This window comes from Galeopterus variegatus, unplaced genomic scaffold (assembly GCF_000696425.1).
Source record: "Galeopterus variegatus unplaced genomic scaffold, G_variegatus-3.0.2 Scaffold829, whole genome shotgun sequence".
In the NCBI taxonomy this organism is placed as follows: Eukaryota; Metazoa; Chordata; class Mammalia; order Dermoptera; family Cynocephalidae; genus Galeopterus; species Galeopterus variegatus.
The window spans coordinates 342054-356066 of NW_007726940.1; the positions used below are offsets into that span (position 1 = coordinate 342054).

At 40.9% G+C, this 14013-nt stretch overlaps 1 protein-coding gene across 1 annotated transcript in view; it reads right to left on the minus strand.

Moving 5' to 3' along the window:
- The window catches only part of ZNF507 (zinc finger protein 507), a 39204-nt gene extending 25788 nt beyond the window's left edge, over positions 1-13416 (minus strand). The window contains exons 1-4 of the mRNA XM_008572751.1: positions 13285-13416; positions 12663-12799; positions 4037-4886; positions 2088-2205 (exon numbers count right to left, since the gene is read on the minus strand). Of these exons, the coding sequence (XP_008570973.1) occupies positions 2088-2205; positions 4037-4886; positions 12663-12799; positions 13285-13416 (1237 nt within the window). The remainder of the gene's footprint in view (positions 1-2087; positions 2206-4036; positions 4887-12662; positions 12800-13284) is intronic.
- Between the last annotated feature and the right edge of the window lie 597 nt (positions 13417-14013).

Below are 14013 nucleotides of genomic sequence, written 5' to 3' on the forward strand. Positions count from 1 at the left end.
ATTGAATTAATAAAGTATCCATCCAGGTATAAGTATGCAGTAGGATACCAGCCATGTGAATTGCTATACAGGTACTATTACGAAAGAGGAAAGCAAATGGAGCCAAGTGGGGGAAAAAAGGCATGGCAAGCAATTAAAAATGCAAACATTTAGGGTTGGCCCATGGCTCACTTGGGAGAGTGTGGTGCTGATAACACCAAGGCCACGGGTTCAGATCCCTACATAGGGATGGCCGGTTAGCTCACATGGGAGAGTGTGGTGCTGACAACACCAAGTCAAGGGTCTTGATCCCTTTACCAGTCATCTTTTTTTAAAAAAATAAATAAATAAAATGCAAACATTTAGCCCTAGAAAGAGAGTATGATCCATGGAGAAGAGATGCTACAAAAGGGAAATATAGTGGACAGAAGCTAATACTGTAAAGTTTGAAAAGTTTAATTTTGAGCTGACGTTTACGTCTTTTCATTAAAATTGTGAGTTTTAAGCTGTTAATCCATTTTTGCAGCTTTAAATTTTTGCTTTTTATTTATTTATTTTTTTGTCTTTTTCGTGACCGGTAAGGGGATTGCAACCCTTGGTGTGGTATCGCCCACACCGCGCTCAGCCAGTGAGCGCACCAACCATTCCTATATAGATCCGAACCCGCGGTGGGAGCGTCGCTTCGCTCCCAGTGCTGCACTCTCCCGAGTGCGCCACGGGCTCGGCCGTAAATTTTTGCTTTTTAAACAAAAAGCCTCTTAAAAAAAATTGTATTGTGTTTTTTATTTTTTTAAGTTTTTTATTATTTTTGGTGGCTGGCTGATACAGGGAACTGATTCCTTGACCTTGGTGTTACAGGCCACACTCTAAGCAGCTGAACTAACAGGCCAGTCCCCTAAATTTTTGCTTTTTAAGATGGTACTAGGAAAGACATATTCCAACACTGGTATTAACTGCAGGTGGCACTACTGAGTGGTACTTTATTCCTTCATTAAGGATTTATGGTCCAATCATATCAAATGTTTAAAGTCTCCTTTAAAGAGGATATGGAAACATAATGAATTAAAATAAAAGGAGGCATTTAGGGCTAATTTGTAAAAAGGAAACAAAACTGTTTTAGCTTAGCCATCTATCGCAGAAACAGATGCTATGTCATAAACTCCTTTTGTTTTGGATAGTTTTATAGGGATGACATCTGTTTGACAAGGGAATTTTGGTGCTATGGTGGTGTCAAAATCAGTTCTTTCAGAAACATTCTAGAATCAGTTATGTTTTCTGGGGTATAATTTAATGAAACATTATGGTAAAACATCTTACTCTGCTATCGTTTCTAACTTTAATTCTTAGGAAATTTAAAAAGGAAAGTCACCCCAATATGTTTTATTTCCCATAAACACCATGTACCACACTTGAGACATTTAAAGTATATCAATTTAAGTGAGCCGATGCAAGGAAGCACAGCTTATTACACTTTATCCCTAATTCTCCGGATGTGGCATCCGCCTTTTCATGGAATTCTAATTAAATCTTTTGATTCTAATATTCCTATTACCAGAAACTCGGCTGACTCGTACCTAACTAGTACATAAAAAGATCTTCTGTGGTTTAAAAAAAAAAAATAATGCAGATGAAATCTGGCAGTCATACTTGGATAAGAATAAGATCACAGCAGGAAGCCTCAGTTAAAGTTTGAGGTGGGGGCCTACCATCTGCAAAAGCTATGTTCTCAGTAGGTCAACTGGTACTGAGACAAGGAGAGAAGGCTTTCTTACTATGCTGCATATTCTCTGGCTTGCTAGTATGTCACCTTCTAAGGGTCTATGCTATAGTCTGGCTCCTACAATATAGCATAAATTTCAACTGTAATATCTACCTACACAGATGAAGCTGAGTCCTTACTAATCTAGTATTTCTTACCTAGGACCTAGTAATAATTTACTTCATTTAGTACTCAAAATTTCCTCAGGAACAGAGTTAAGGTTCACTCACATCCACTGTATAAAAATAGAGCATATATGCGTTAGTCCTGAAAATAACCCACATGACAAGGGTATTTTTTACTTTGAATGCTAGTCACTGTAGCCTGTATAAAAAAAATAGACAGATACCTTCCTGAACACATTTTCCATCAGCTGTATCACTGGAAGTTCTTGGCTCATTAGAAGTTGCTATTGACAAGGTATCTGGAAGACTGTGTTGCTCTCTCTCATGATTCCGCAGTTGACTCTAAAAAATTGAGAGAAATTAACAAGCAATTTTCAATAAATATACATGTCCAGTTACTAGGAGATTGTGGAAGAAGGGGTCAATTGTTTTCATGGCCTAATACTTATAATATATTACTAATATAGTTATTCCTCAGCATCCATGGGGGATTGGTTCCAGCACCCAAATTCAAGGATATTCAAGCCCCTGATACAATATTGTGTAACATTTGCATATAACTTGCACACTTCTGCCTATATACTTTAAATCAGTTCTATATTGCTTATAATACCTAATACAATGTAAATGCTATGTAAATGGTTGTTATACTGTATTGTTTAAGGAATAATGACAAGAAAAAAAGTCTGTACATGTTCAGTACAGATGCAATTTTTTTCCCCCAAATGTTTTCCACCCACAGTTGGTTGAATCTGTGTATGTGGAACCTACAAATATGAAGAGCTGACTGTATTTTAAAATCAAATCTGCTAAAAGATTATTTAACACATCTGACAGTTTATAAAAAGAAATACACTAGGGAAATCATAATCCCATGGAAGGCAGCTCCTGTTTTCATATTCTCCAAAAGGAAGTCACTGCTATCTTAGGAGGTGTTTATGTATGGCGTGAGCATGCTTACTGAATCACTGGCAGTCCTAGAGGAGGAAAGAGCGGAGTGTTCAGAATAACGAAACACTTTCACAAAAATAAATCCAATCAGTAACCACTGGACTCCTGCTAATTTTTACCTTTAAATAGTGTATCAATTAAACTGTAAGAAAGACCTAATAGAAACTGCTCCTCCAAGGATATCCTCCCCCTCCCCTTCCATTCCAATGAATCAAGAGTACAGCAGCAAAAGAAACTCCCGGAAACTTCTGGAATTTGCCTCTGCAGCCTGTTTGGATGTGTTACTTGGAATTTCATGAGGGTAATACAAGCAGCAGTGAATCTCAGACTTGGAGGCTTTTTATTCCTGATTTTATTTTACCACCAGCTAGACCCCAACTGTGGATAATCTGAGAGAAAAAGTCTACCTCCCAGTTAGCCCTTTAGAATAAATTTTTAAAAATTTAAAAATGTTTAAAGAATTTCTTGCCTTTGTCCAGTATCTCGATCTAAAAGGTTTATATTCCCATAGTGCACTTGGCACATTGAAGAAAAGTTCTAAACCAATGATTTGATGAATGTAAATTTCCTTTACAAAAGATAGCATTTCATACTGGCTGTTGACTTTAAGGTCAGCACATAAGATGAAAATCAGAAAGTCAAAATAACCCTTGAAAGTCTGTTAAAGTGCCTGTACAACATAGCATACATAGCTCTATTTCCACTGTACTGCCTTTCAGTAAGGCCAATATAGCCCATTTTACCTTATGCAATGATACAAATCAGTGTTTGTTGGTTATGTAACAGCTGAAGTGAGTAACTTACATTCTGGGGCCATGTAAGATAAAAAAATACATACTTTTTGCCTTGGTGATGTTCAATTAATTATGTGTAAAGCGAATGTGTGTATGATGTCAATCTACTGTACAGTCCCTTGTAAATTCCCTTGAGATTGAAAATCAACACTTTTTTGAAAATCAAGACATACACACTAAAACACTAATAAACACAGAGGTTGGTAACAGGAGACAGGGGACAGAATCCTATAGCAGAATTTCTGAAGACCTAGATTTCAGTCTCAACTTTAACACTAATTAGTTGGGATCCCCTGGCAAATTATCAAACTTTTCTGAGACTCAGTTTCCTTAGCTATAAAATGAGGTGGTTGGATTACATCTACAAAGTTCCCTCCTCGCTCTAAAATTCTAAAGTCTTCTGAAAGATTTCATGAACCAATACTTACCTTATAATGAAAAGATTCTTCACATTGCTTGCATTGGTATATTCTTGTTTTACAGTGGTTGATCATGTGGGTCTCCAAGTTCTTGCTGTTGTCAGCTATGTGCTCACAGATGGGACACTGATATGGCTGTCTCTGTCGATGGACTCTCAAGTGCTGCTTGATATAGCCCTTGTTACCACTTGCATAGTGACACAAGCGGCAACGGTAGGGTCGTTCAGCATTGGGGATGTATTCCACCACATTGTTTCCTGACAAACTTGTATCACTGTTGGGTTGGCACTGGGCATTGTCCTGCAACTCTTTCAAAATGTCATCATCTGAAGCATTTTGGTCTGTCCTTTCTCTCAATTTTTCAATTACGGTGAGTAAGGACATGCTGATGCCTGTCTTAACTTGCCCATCTGACAATTCTTGCTTATCCTCAGGGAGTGCTACAAAGGTAGAGTTGGTTTGGTTAAAACTAGTTAATCCATCTGAAGAGTTTTTAAGTGGTGACATCATTTTTGTATATGCTACCAATGTACTATCTACTTGCCTTTGTCCAGTATCTGGATCTAAAAGATTTATATCCCCATAGTGCCCAAGGTTGGCCCTTGTTAGTTCTGCAGCTCTTATAGGCATTGTGACAAGGGCTTCTGCAGCTAATGAATGTAGTCGAAGAGACTCAGAATTTGTCCTTCTTCGGCCTGGTGGGGCATTCTCATCAGTAGCCAGGCCTTTACTTATTAACTCATTGTCTTTCTTCTCTGAATTGCTCCAACCTATGATCAAGCCCCCAATATCAACAGTACATTTCTCAGCGTGATAAACATCATCTGTTCTTTTGCACCCAATCTGGGCTTCTGTTAAAAAGGATAATATGCAACAGACAGGAATATCAGGTTATAGGATAATTACATGTATGTAATTCAGGAAGAATATGCCAATTTTAGTGTCTAAACTAATCCAAATATTCCCTAGGCTGGGAGCTCCTTATCAATGTACCTAGCTATCCCCAAAATAGACTTAAATTGTACAGAATTTCTTTTTGGAATGCAATCTCCTATCAAGACTGATGGAGATCTCTCCATCCTTCACTTATTTCTTTGGAAATGACTTTTAACAATTTTTATCTCCTTTTTTCTTCACTTCCTTTGCCCTTGACATTTAGTTGGACACAATCAGTATTCCCTCCCTTTTGCACAATGCCAAGGGAAAAAAAAAAGACTCCTATTCCTTGATTAAAGGAACACAGTCACTCTCAAGGCATGTAGAACCACCTCATGTTACTGTGAAACATTATTCTGCAAAGCCAAGATGATTGATACAATTCTTGAGAAACTTTTTTTTTTTTTTTGCACACTGGCAGGTACAGGGATCTGAGAGAAACTATTTCTTACACCAAATATAACTGTATTTTTATTACCAAAACACAAATTTCTATTTTATTTTCCCCAAATCTTTGGAATTGTGAAAACATAGTCATGGGCTGGCCCATGGCTCACTCGGGAGAGTGTGGTGCTGATAACACCAAGGCCATGGGTTCAGATCCCTATATAGGGATGTCCAGTTAGCTCACTTAGGAGAGTGTGGTGCTGACAACACCAAATCAAGAGTTAAGAACCCCTTACCAGTCATCTTTTAAAAAAATTAAAAAAAAAAAAAGTCATGTAACTATTGTAAAGGGCATAGTGAATTTTGAGAAGTACTATGCAAATGAAACTAAGTAAAAGCAATAATCCAGTTCCTTCTTTTACTTCCTTTGATTTATCTTCCTGAAGATGAACCACAAATTATGTTGTGGTTTTTTCCTAGAGGTTATATTAGTGGTCAGCTATTACTCATACCCACATATATGTGGGTTTTGTTTTTTTTTTCCCTGAAAGAGAAAGGGACACCAGAGGAGGAAAAAGTTGATATCCCAGTTGTTTCAGATCCAGATATGAACAGAATCCACAGAAGGGGTTATCTGGAGGTTCCAATAATGCATTATGGCCAAGGAAGTCACTAAACGTAAAATACTTATAAATCTTTCCACCGAAGTCTTGAATACTCTTTATGTTTCCTGGCAATACTTTCATTTCAAACATTTCCTTTGGCTTAAAGGGAGATTAATTTGTTGACTTCGATCACATTTTTAAGTTTAGGCTTTTTTCCAGCAACAAGTTTTGTTTTTCCACATTTTAGGTGCATTCTGGAATCTTATTCACAACATTCAATAAGCGCCAGCAAAATTTTTAGTGGCACTAGCTATAGACCAAAGACCACATTATTCTTAAACTTCAGTCACAGGCCCTGAATTCTCATTTCAGTGCTGAATCATGGCTCCTCTGCCCCACATGGCTGAAACAATACATAAGGGCCCGTCTGTCCCTGCCAGGATCATACCTAAACTGTCCTGCCAGACCCCACCAGTGCTCTGACCAACTTTAGTGCCAGTTCGCCCACACCAACTCTTGGCAGCAGTTATGGCATTTCCTCTCTCATTTTCTATTCCTCTGACACACCAGCTTTCTATATCTACATCCACATCAGGCAAAAATGCAAACGTTTTACTCTTGGCTTCTTTAGTACTACTTCTTTCCTCCTTCCTAATACTCTGCCCAATGGAATCAGCTTTTTTCTCTTTTCCACAGACTTCTTCTAATTGCCCTCATGGCAGGGAATACATTCCGCAGCCATTACAACCATGACAGCTGTCCCACCTTCCAAAGGCCAGTGGTCCTTCAGCTATTCTCTCCCCTAAACAACCTCTCAAAAAACTAGTTCCTTTTCATCTTTCTCAGGTAGAAAGAACAAAAATCTTTTTAGATCTCTATATTCAACCTTAAGTCACTAAAGAGGACACCAATGGGGGAACAACTTGTTTCTTTAGAAAAACACTTTTGTAACTTCGTATGTCATTTAATTGCCTTGGAATTCCACATGTTTTTTTTTTTCCTTTTTGTCTTTTTTCGTGACCTGTAATGGGATCGCAACCCTCGGTGTCGCGCCCGCACCGCGCTCAACCAGTGAGCGGACCAGTCCCATATGGGATCCAAACCCTTGGCAGGAGCGCTGCCACGCTCCCAAGCACCGCACTGTACCGAGTGCGCCACCGGGCTGGCCCGGAATTCCACATGTTTTTTTTTTTCCTTTTTGTCTTTTTTCGTGACCTGTAATGGGATCGCAACCCTCGGTGTCGCGCCCGCACCGCGCTCAACCAGTGAGCGGACCAGTCCCATATGGGATCCAAACCCTTGGCAGGAGCGCTGCCACGCTCCCAAGCACCGCACTGTACCGAGTGCGCCACCGGGCTGGCCCGGAATTCCACATGTTTAGGCCAAGGGAAGCTGTGGCTCTTCTTGTGACTACTGATAACCCTTTAGGGTCATTAATTTAAGGCTTTATTTCTTTCAGTTCAATTGTTAAATGCAAATTAGTTAAATAACAAATTTAGTAATAGTAATCCCTGAACAGTCAATTTCTTGGACAAGACATGGTTCTCTACTGTAGGTCTAAGGTCTCCTTTCTTTCTCATGAAACGTAACATTCATGTAGGCTGATAATCTGGAGGTTAACAAGTGAATGTTTGTGCAACAGATTTTGCACACACAGGGTTACAAAGGTAACTCATGTTATTGCCCTTCCACTTAATGATATAATAGGAAGGAGACAGAGTAGTGCACAGTGCACATTGCTCCTTGTGGATATTTCAGTGTGTACCTTAAAAAGAAAGTAAAATGAAGAGGAGGAGGAGGAGTTCATCTTATCTCAAGAGAAAGTCTAATACAAAAGAATCTGACAAAACACTCAGATTTTTAAAGCTGTGTCTGCTCAGGCATCAAGAGCTAATGGAAATTTGCAGCAGATGCTCCAATTTTCCCTGAACATTTATGTAAGTATCTCATTTTAGAGGCTGCATACATTTGGGGATAAGTACAATAATGGCAGCTATAAAACAGATATGATAACATAAAATACATCAAGAAACACCTGAAAAACCAGTTTAGGTCCATGTGCAAAATCAATGCACAAGTTAAATCTCATTAAAACAAAAATCTCTGTTAAAACAAAGGTTAAATAGCTCATAGTAAAGTATGCACAGAGCGGGAAGCTACCTTAAGGCTAACTCTTCAAATTTGCTCAAAAATTTTACATATAAATACACACACACACACACACACACATAAATCAATGTAAACACAACTTTAAACAATTACCATGGGGGTGGAGAGGGTGGGGAGAAAGTAAGAATGACAAATTCTGCAATGGGAGTTGAGTGATGAGTAACTAGAATTCGTTATCCTATTCTTTCTACTTGTGCAAATGTTTAAAATTTTTTATAATAAAATGTTACAAAAAATTGTTACGTGCAAGGCACAAAGCAAAGTATCAGGAGGAATGGAAAAAAACTTAATTCATAGTACTCTTAGTTTAAAATTGAGTTGAGTGGATAAGACAAACATATTTACAAGTTAAAAAGAAAAGAAAAAAAAAGAATTATGTAACAGCTTTTAAAAATGCAATATACAGAAGGTAGAACAGTCAGAAGGCAGCAGTCAATGACCAAGTCCTAACAGAGACTGAAGAGCTCTTTGGGGCTAAGAAGTTTAGGCAAAGGTTTCTTGAAAAAGTAAGATGTACACTGGATCTGGGAGGATGGGCAGTGTGCCACACATCATCCGTTTGCCCTCTGGGCTCACTGTATCCTCCTCTCCATCCTGTTCTCTGTCCCAGGAGGGATTACACCTCATTAGGCTCCCCTGCCCTCTGGTTTCTGGTTGAGTTCTGCCAATGCAGAGCCATACAAGATCAGAGGGAGGCAGGAGAGTGAGATCAGGATGTTCACTGTTTTGGTTCCCTACCTCTAGGTCACGTTGGCCTGGCTGTGTTCCTCAACAGAAGGCACTTCTCTTCAGGCAGGCTGCTCTACAAGACCCTCCTTCTGGTTCTGGTATCTCTCCCTTCTTCTGATGTTGATAGCTCCAGAAAAATGCATCATCCCTGTCAGCCCAATACCGTTATTATTAGTATCTTTGTAAATATACCCTCCTTGAATTATCCTAATTTGAGAATGTCATTTGTTTCCTTGGAATACTGTTGATATAAATTGAGGGTATCTTATTAAATTTTTAGAAGTGAGAATAAGAATGCTATCTAGGGATTAGTGAAAAGATCAATATGGCTGAATAGGAAATTCACTAGGAAGAGAAAAACCCAGAAAAACAGATTTCTCATTTGCAATCTTTAGACATAACATTAGACCAAATACCATCATACACCACATAACATTTGGGTCAGTGATAGACTGCATATACTATGGTGGCTATACCATACTGCCTAGGTGTGTAGTAGGCTGTACCATCTAGGTTTGTGTAAGTACACTTTGTGATGTTTGCACAATGATGAAATAGCCTAACAATGCATTTCTCAGAACGTATCCCCATTGTTAAGTGACACATGACTATATATCAAATTGTTACCAATAAATAAAATTCTATCCCAAACCAGAAAAGTTCTACAACCTTTCCCACTGAGTCTCCCAAAACTTTCCTTGATGACAGTATTCCACAGGCAAACACTTATAATTAGTGTCTTCCCCAAGAAAAGTTAAGAGCCAAATTATTTCAGTTGTCTTTATTTCTTTATAATTTGCTATTTGGCTTATTTGTGTATGTAATTACTTCCTTTTAGTTTAGCAGTATGGTTATAAGTAAAATCAAGGTGAACAATTCGTGTGGGCCTAGAGAAAAAGGTTGCAATTTTCTGTGTATACATGAAGGCAGTACAATATGCTGTAAAGAACCTTCTCTTTTGGATTAAGAATTTGTTCTTTTCCAACTAGAAAAAAAAGTGCTATAAAAGAGAAAGCCAATCAATTCCCATTCTTCCTGATTATCATCATTTAAAAATAGAAACATTTATTTTGATCCAGCCAAAAGAAGGCAGGGGACATAAGCTCATAGGTCATTCCTCAAAATTGCCCTGTTAGTTGTGTGACCTTAGGCAAGTCACTATCTCTCTAGGTTTTAGATTAGATTCCTCAGATGTAAAATGAGAGGGTGGAGCTGAACGAACTTTCCCTGAATTATAAATTGTCTATAAAAAGTTACCTGGAAACTGCTTACACATTATACATTTATCCTACTAATGTTACTAATTACTTTCAACTTCTTTGATTTAAAATCTCCTTAGCTCAATGTAATTACTAATTGCCAGTAAGATAAAAACAGAGTATAAGTATCACAAGTTTAGAATTTCTTAGCTGGCACTTAGCCTGGGAGAATATTCTAATTTGGCAGCTGCAATTAAGACATAAGGTCTAACATTAACCAATCTTCAGATTTATTCTATCATTTATAGAGCACTTACAACGTGCCAGGCAGGCACAGTGCTGGAGACTACAAAAATGAGTAAGAGGGAATCCTTGCCCTTGAGATGCGAGTCCATGGAGTAGTGCCTATGTACATTTTGTACAATACTCATGTAATTCTTGGTAATGCCAGCCTCTTTTTTGCAGATGAGGAGCCTGAGGCTCACAGATGTAAAGTCGTAACTAGTTTAAGAACTGGTGTCAAAGGCCTATCTGATTCTAAATCACGTTTTCTCTAATATACCAATTTCCCCGTTAATCCTCAGTGAGAACAAAAATGTATAATGTATCCACATTGGAAAGAACAACAGCCCCTTAGAGCTAGGCTGTATCAAACATATTTGATCCCGATCCTTGTAAACTATTTGAGGCAGGCTAGGTGTATGTTACACAATTTTATAAATAAGGAAACACTCAGTGTGGTTTAAGTGACTTACCCAAGGTCACACAGCTGTTAAGGGGCAGAGACAGTGTCTTTCGAATCAATTCCTGAAATTAATACAGTCCCTTGGATCAATCTTCAAAATCCAGCTGTGGCCAAGAATGGAAGTATATAGTATCAAATATTTCTCTTTCCTGGTGAAACAGTGATTTTTTTTGGTAGTGAAAAATTTCCCAATATTCCACGTCAAAAAAATTCAGAGGAATGTTCATGCAGCCCAATTATGTGATGCAGATTTACAAAATTTAACAAATAGACTTGAGGATGTTACAGAAGTTAAAAAAAATTAGCTCTGGAGACATCTTCCAATAATTGTATATTTTGTTTTACTTCAGAATTTAGGGAATTGACTCAAAACACGATTAGTTTTACTGACATCACTTTCTAATCAGTATGGAACAATAAAATGCATACTGCTATCTTAATTTTTTTTTTTTTTTTTTGTCCTTTTTGAGACCGGCCGCACCCAGCCAGTGAGCGCACGGGCCATCCCTACATAGGATCCGAACCCGCGGCAAGAGCGCTGCTGCGCTCCCAGCGCCGCACTCTCTTGAGTGCGCCACTGGCTCGGCCCCTGCTATCTTAATTTTAACCAAAAAATACAATCTATAGTGTGAATCTGCAAATTTTACAAGCACAGTGGGCAGAATGGTACCATGAAAAAATATGACACAGTCGTGTGACCTAATATGAGGATACTTCAAAAAAGTTCATGGAAATGCCAATTAGCTCCATTGGTTAGAGCCCAGTGCTGGTAACACCAAGGTCAGGGTTCTGATCCCTGCACTGGCCAGCTGCTCCCCCTCCCTCCAAAAAAAGCCTAATGAAACAAAAAGTAATGCAGATCTTTCCATGAACTTTTTGAAGACCTCGAGTATCTTCTAAAGCAGTTTACTGCCCGGGTTCCACATTTCATTGCTTCTGTTTCTTATACGAGCTGTAATGAACCTAAAGGTCAAAGAATTAGTTTCAGATAGAATGCAACTGCCTTATCTATTACGTTTAAGTAAAACAGTTCACTGCCAGGGCAGAGAGCAAATCTTCGGGCCTACACTGAAGTTAATTTTCAACGAGTTAGTGAGGTAAAAGAATGAAGGGCCAGGCTCTCTCTCCTTATCAGCAGCGCAACCCCATCCACTGAATCTGAGACAGTGCTGAAGAAAGCGCAAACTCAAGGAGGTGATAAATACAGTAATTGCCTGATCAGAGCTATGCAAACTGATAGCAAATTACAGCCCACCGCAGGAACTAAAAAAGACAGCCTTCGGGTAGGGAGGGTGGCCTCGCCTAATTAATCATCCAGGCCTTCCACACAAACCATTCCCTCCGGGTGTCCCCAGATGGGAGTTTTTCCCAACGGTCTCAGTGATCTCTGGGGAAATTATTCCATCAAGATGGAATAAGTGCAGAAAGCCAGGATTGCTTTTCTGTACTAGCTTTTTCTACAACACGCAGTGGCTAAAAGACTGGGGCCATGGGGTGCTGAGAAAAGTAAGAAAGAAACGCGGCGAGAACACTGTTGTTAGCTCAGTCCCGGAGGGCCTAAGCGATCTCACGTCCTCGGAGAGGAAGGAAGCAACGCCTCGGGCGGGCCTGCCTGGGGTGACAGTATGCGGGGAGCGGCGGGTTCCCCACCCCCGGCCGCTGAGCAAGCTCGGAGTCTCCGCAAGCCGTGATGTGGACGGAACAGAGGACAGAAAGGGAACACAGAACTTGGGGCGTGTGGCAAGCACCAGGCGGTGTCGGCCGGCAGAGGAGGAAGCGGGCGCCTGTGGAGGCCTGAGGGGAGGATGCACATGGCCGGCGGCGGCGCTAACAGCCGGCAGAGGGGCGGCCCCGGGGCGCGGTACCTGCGGTCGGGCGGCGGCTGCTGCTTCCGCGAGCCTCCTTTGGCCGTCCAGGACCCGGCCGTGCCCTCGCCCTCGTCCTGGTCCTCGCCTACTTCTCTCCCGGATCTTTTCCCTCTTTTCCCTCGCTTTCCCCCTCCTCAACAGGAGCTCCAAAATGGCGGCGCTGGGGACGGATCACGTGAGCTTCGGGCAGGTCAGGTGACCCGAGTGGCGGGCGGCAGGGGCGGGGCGTTGTCCAGGCCCGGCCCACCGGCGTCTCCGGCTGCTGGGGCTCGGCTGGCGGGAGGCAGGTACCGGTCGGCTCAGTGCAATCCGTCGCACCCGGGCGGGGTGGAGGCCCGGGTTGTCCGTCTGTCACGGCCCCTGCGTTGCCTTGTCAGTGGTCGGCTAGGTCTGGAAGTGGATACACACGCATCCACTGTGGTGTGTTCCCATGTCGCCTAAACCTGCTGCGGGCCGGCTTTATCACCCCACACACCCCGTAATTGGCTTTCAACAGCGGGCATGGACATCCTTTTCAGCCCTATGCTTCTGAATTTGTGTTATTTCTTTTGGCTGGGCTTTAGTGTTTGAGGTGTTCTTGGCTAAAGTGTAAAGGTCATGGCTAGGTTCATGGCTTTACCTCAGGTGCCTGGTGAGGGGCACAGCGGGCCCTGGGAAATCCGTTTGCTTGAGAGATTGCGGATTTTTCAGGAGTTGTAGGGCCGTACTTGGTAGCTTGATCCCGTACACTTCCGTCGCCTGAGAGCACCATGGCGTTTGTCATTTGGATGTGTTTCACGAAATACACAGCACGGTGTAAGCAGCCCTGTTTTGGTTTCCCTGCTAACGGAGTGAAATACAGAGTGAGTGATGCATTCCACCCAACTTCACCAAAAATACTGGACAATTTTGGTATATTAGGAGCTACACATCGGGGTAGCAAGGTAGGCGGACTCAGCAGGTGGGCCGCGGACAGGAGGGAGGGAGTAACACTGAAGATTCTGATTATAATAATGGACTGCACTCATTTGGTGAGGTTCCTCTTGGGGGCTTCCAGATATACAAGTATTTAGACACCTTTACAGCAGGCTAGGCTGTCAATGATCAACTGGGAGGAAGATCCAACAAAATTTATCATTTCTGTTCAGATAGGTTGGTAATTCTTCGTATTTACCTCAAGACACAAATTCACCTGAATTTGGGGGTTGGGAAACTAGCAATTTTGAATTTCTGCTATTCCACAGAATACTTTGCCAATTGGACCAAATAGCTAAGAAGAAGCAAAAACAAAGGGTTGAGTAATTTTTTATCCATTAAAAGGGAAGAGATTGAGCAGGGGACTAGCAAAGGAAGGTGGAAGGAAAAAAAG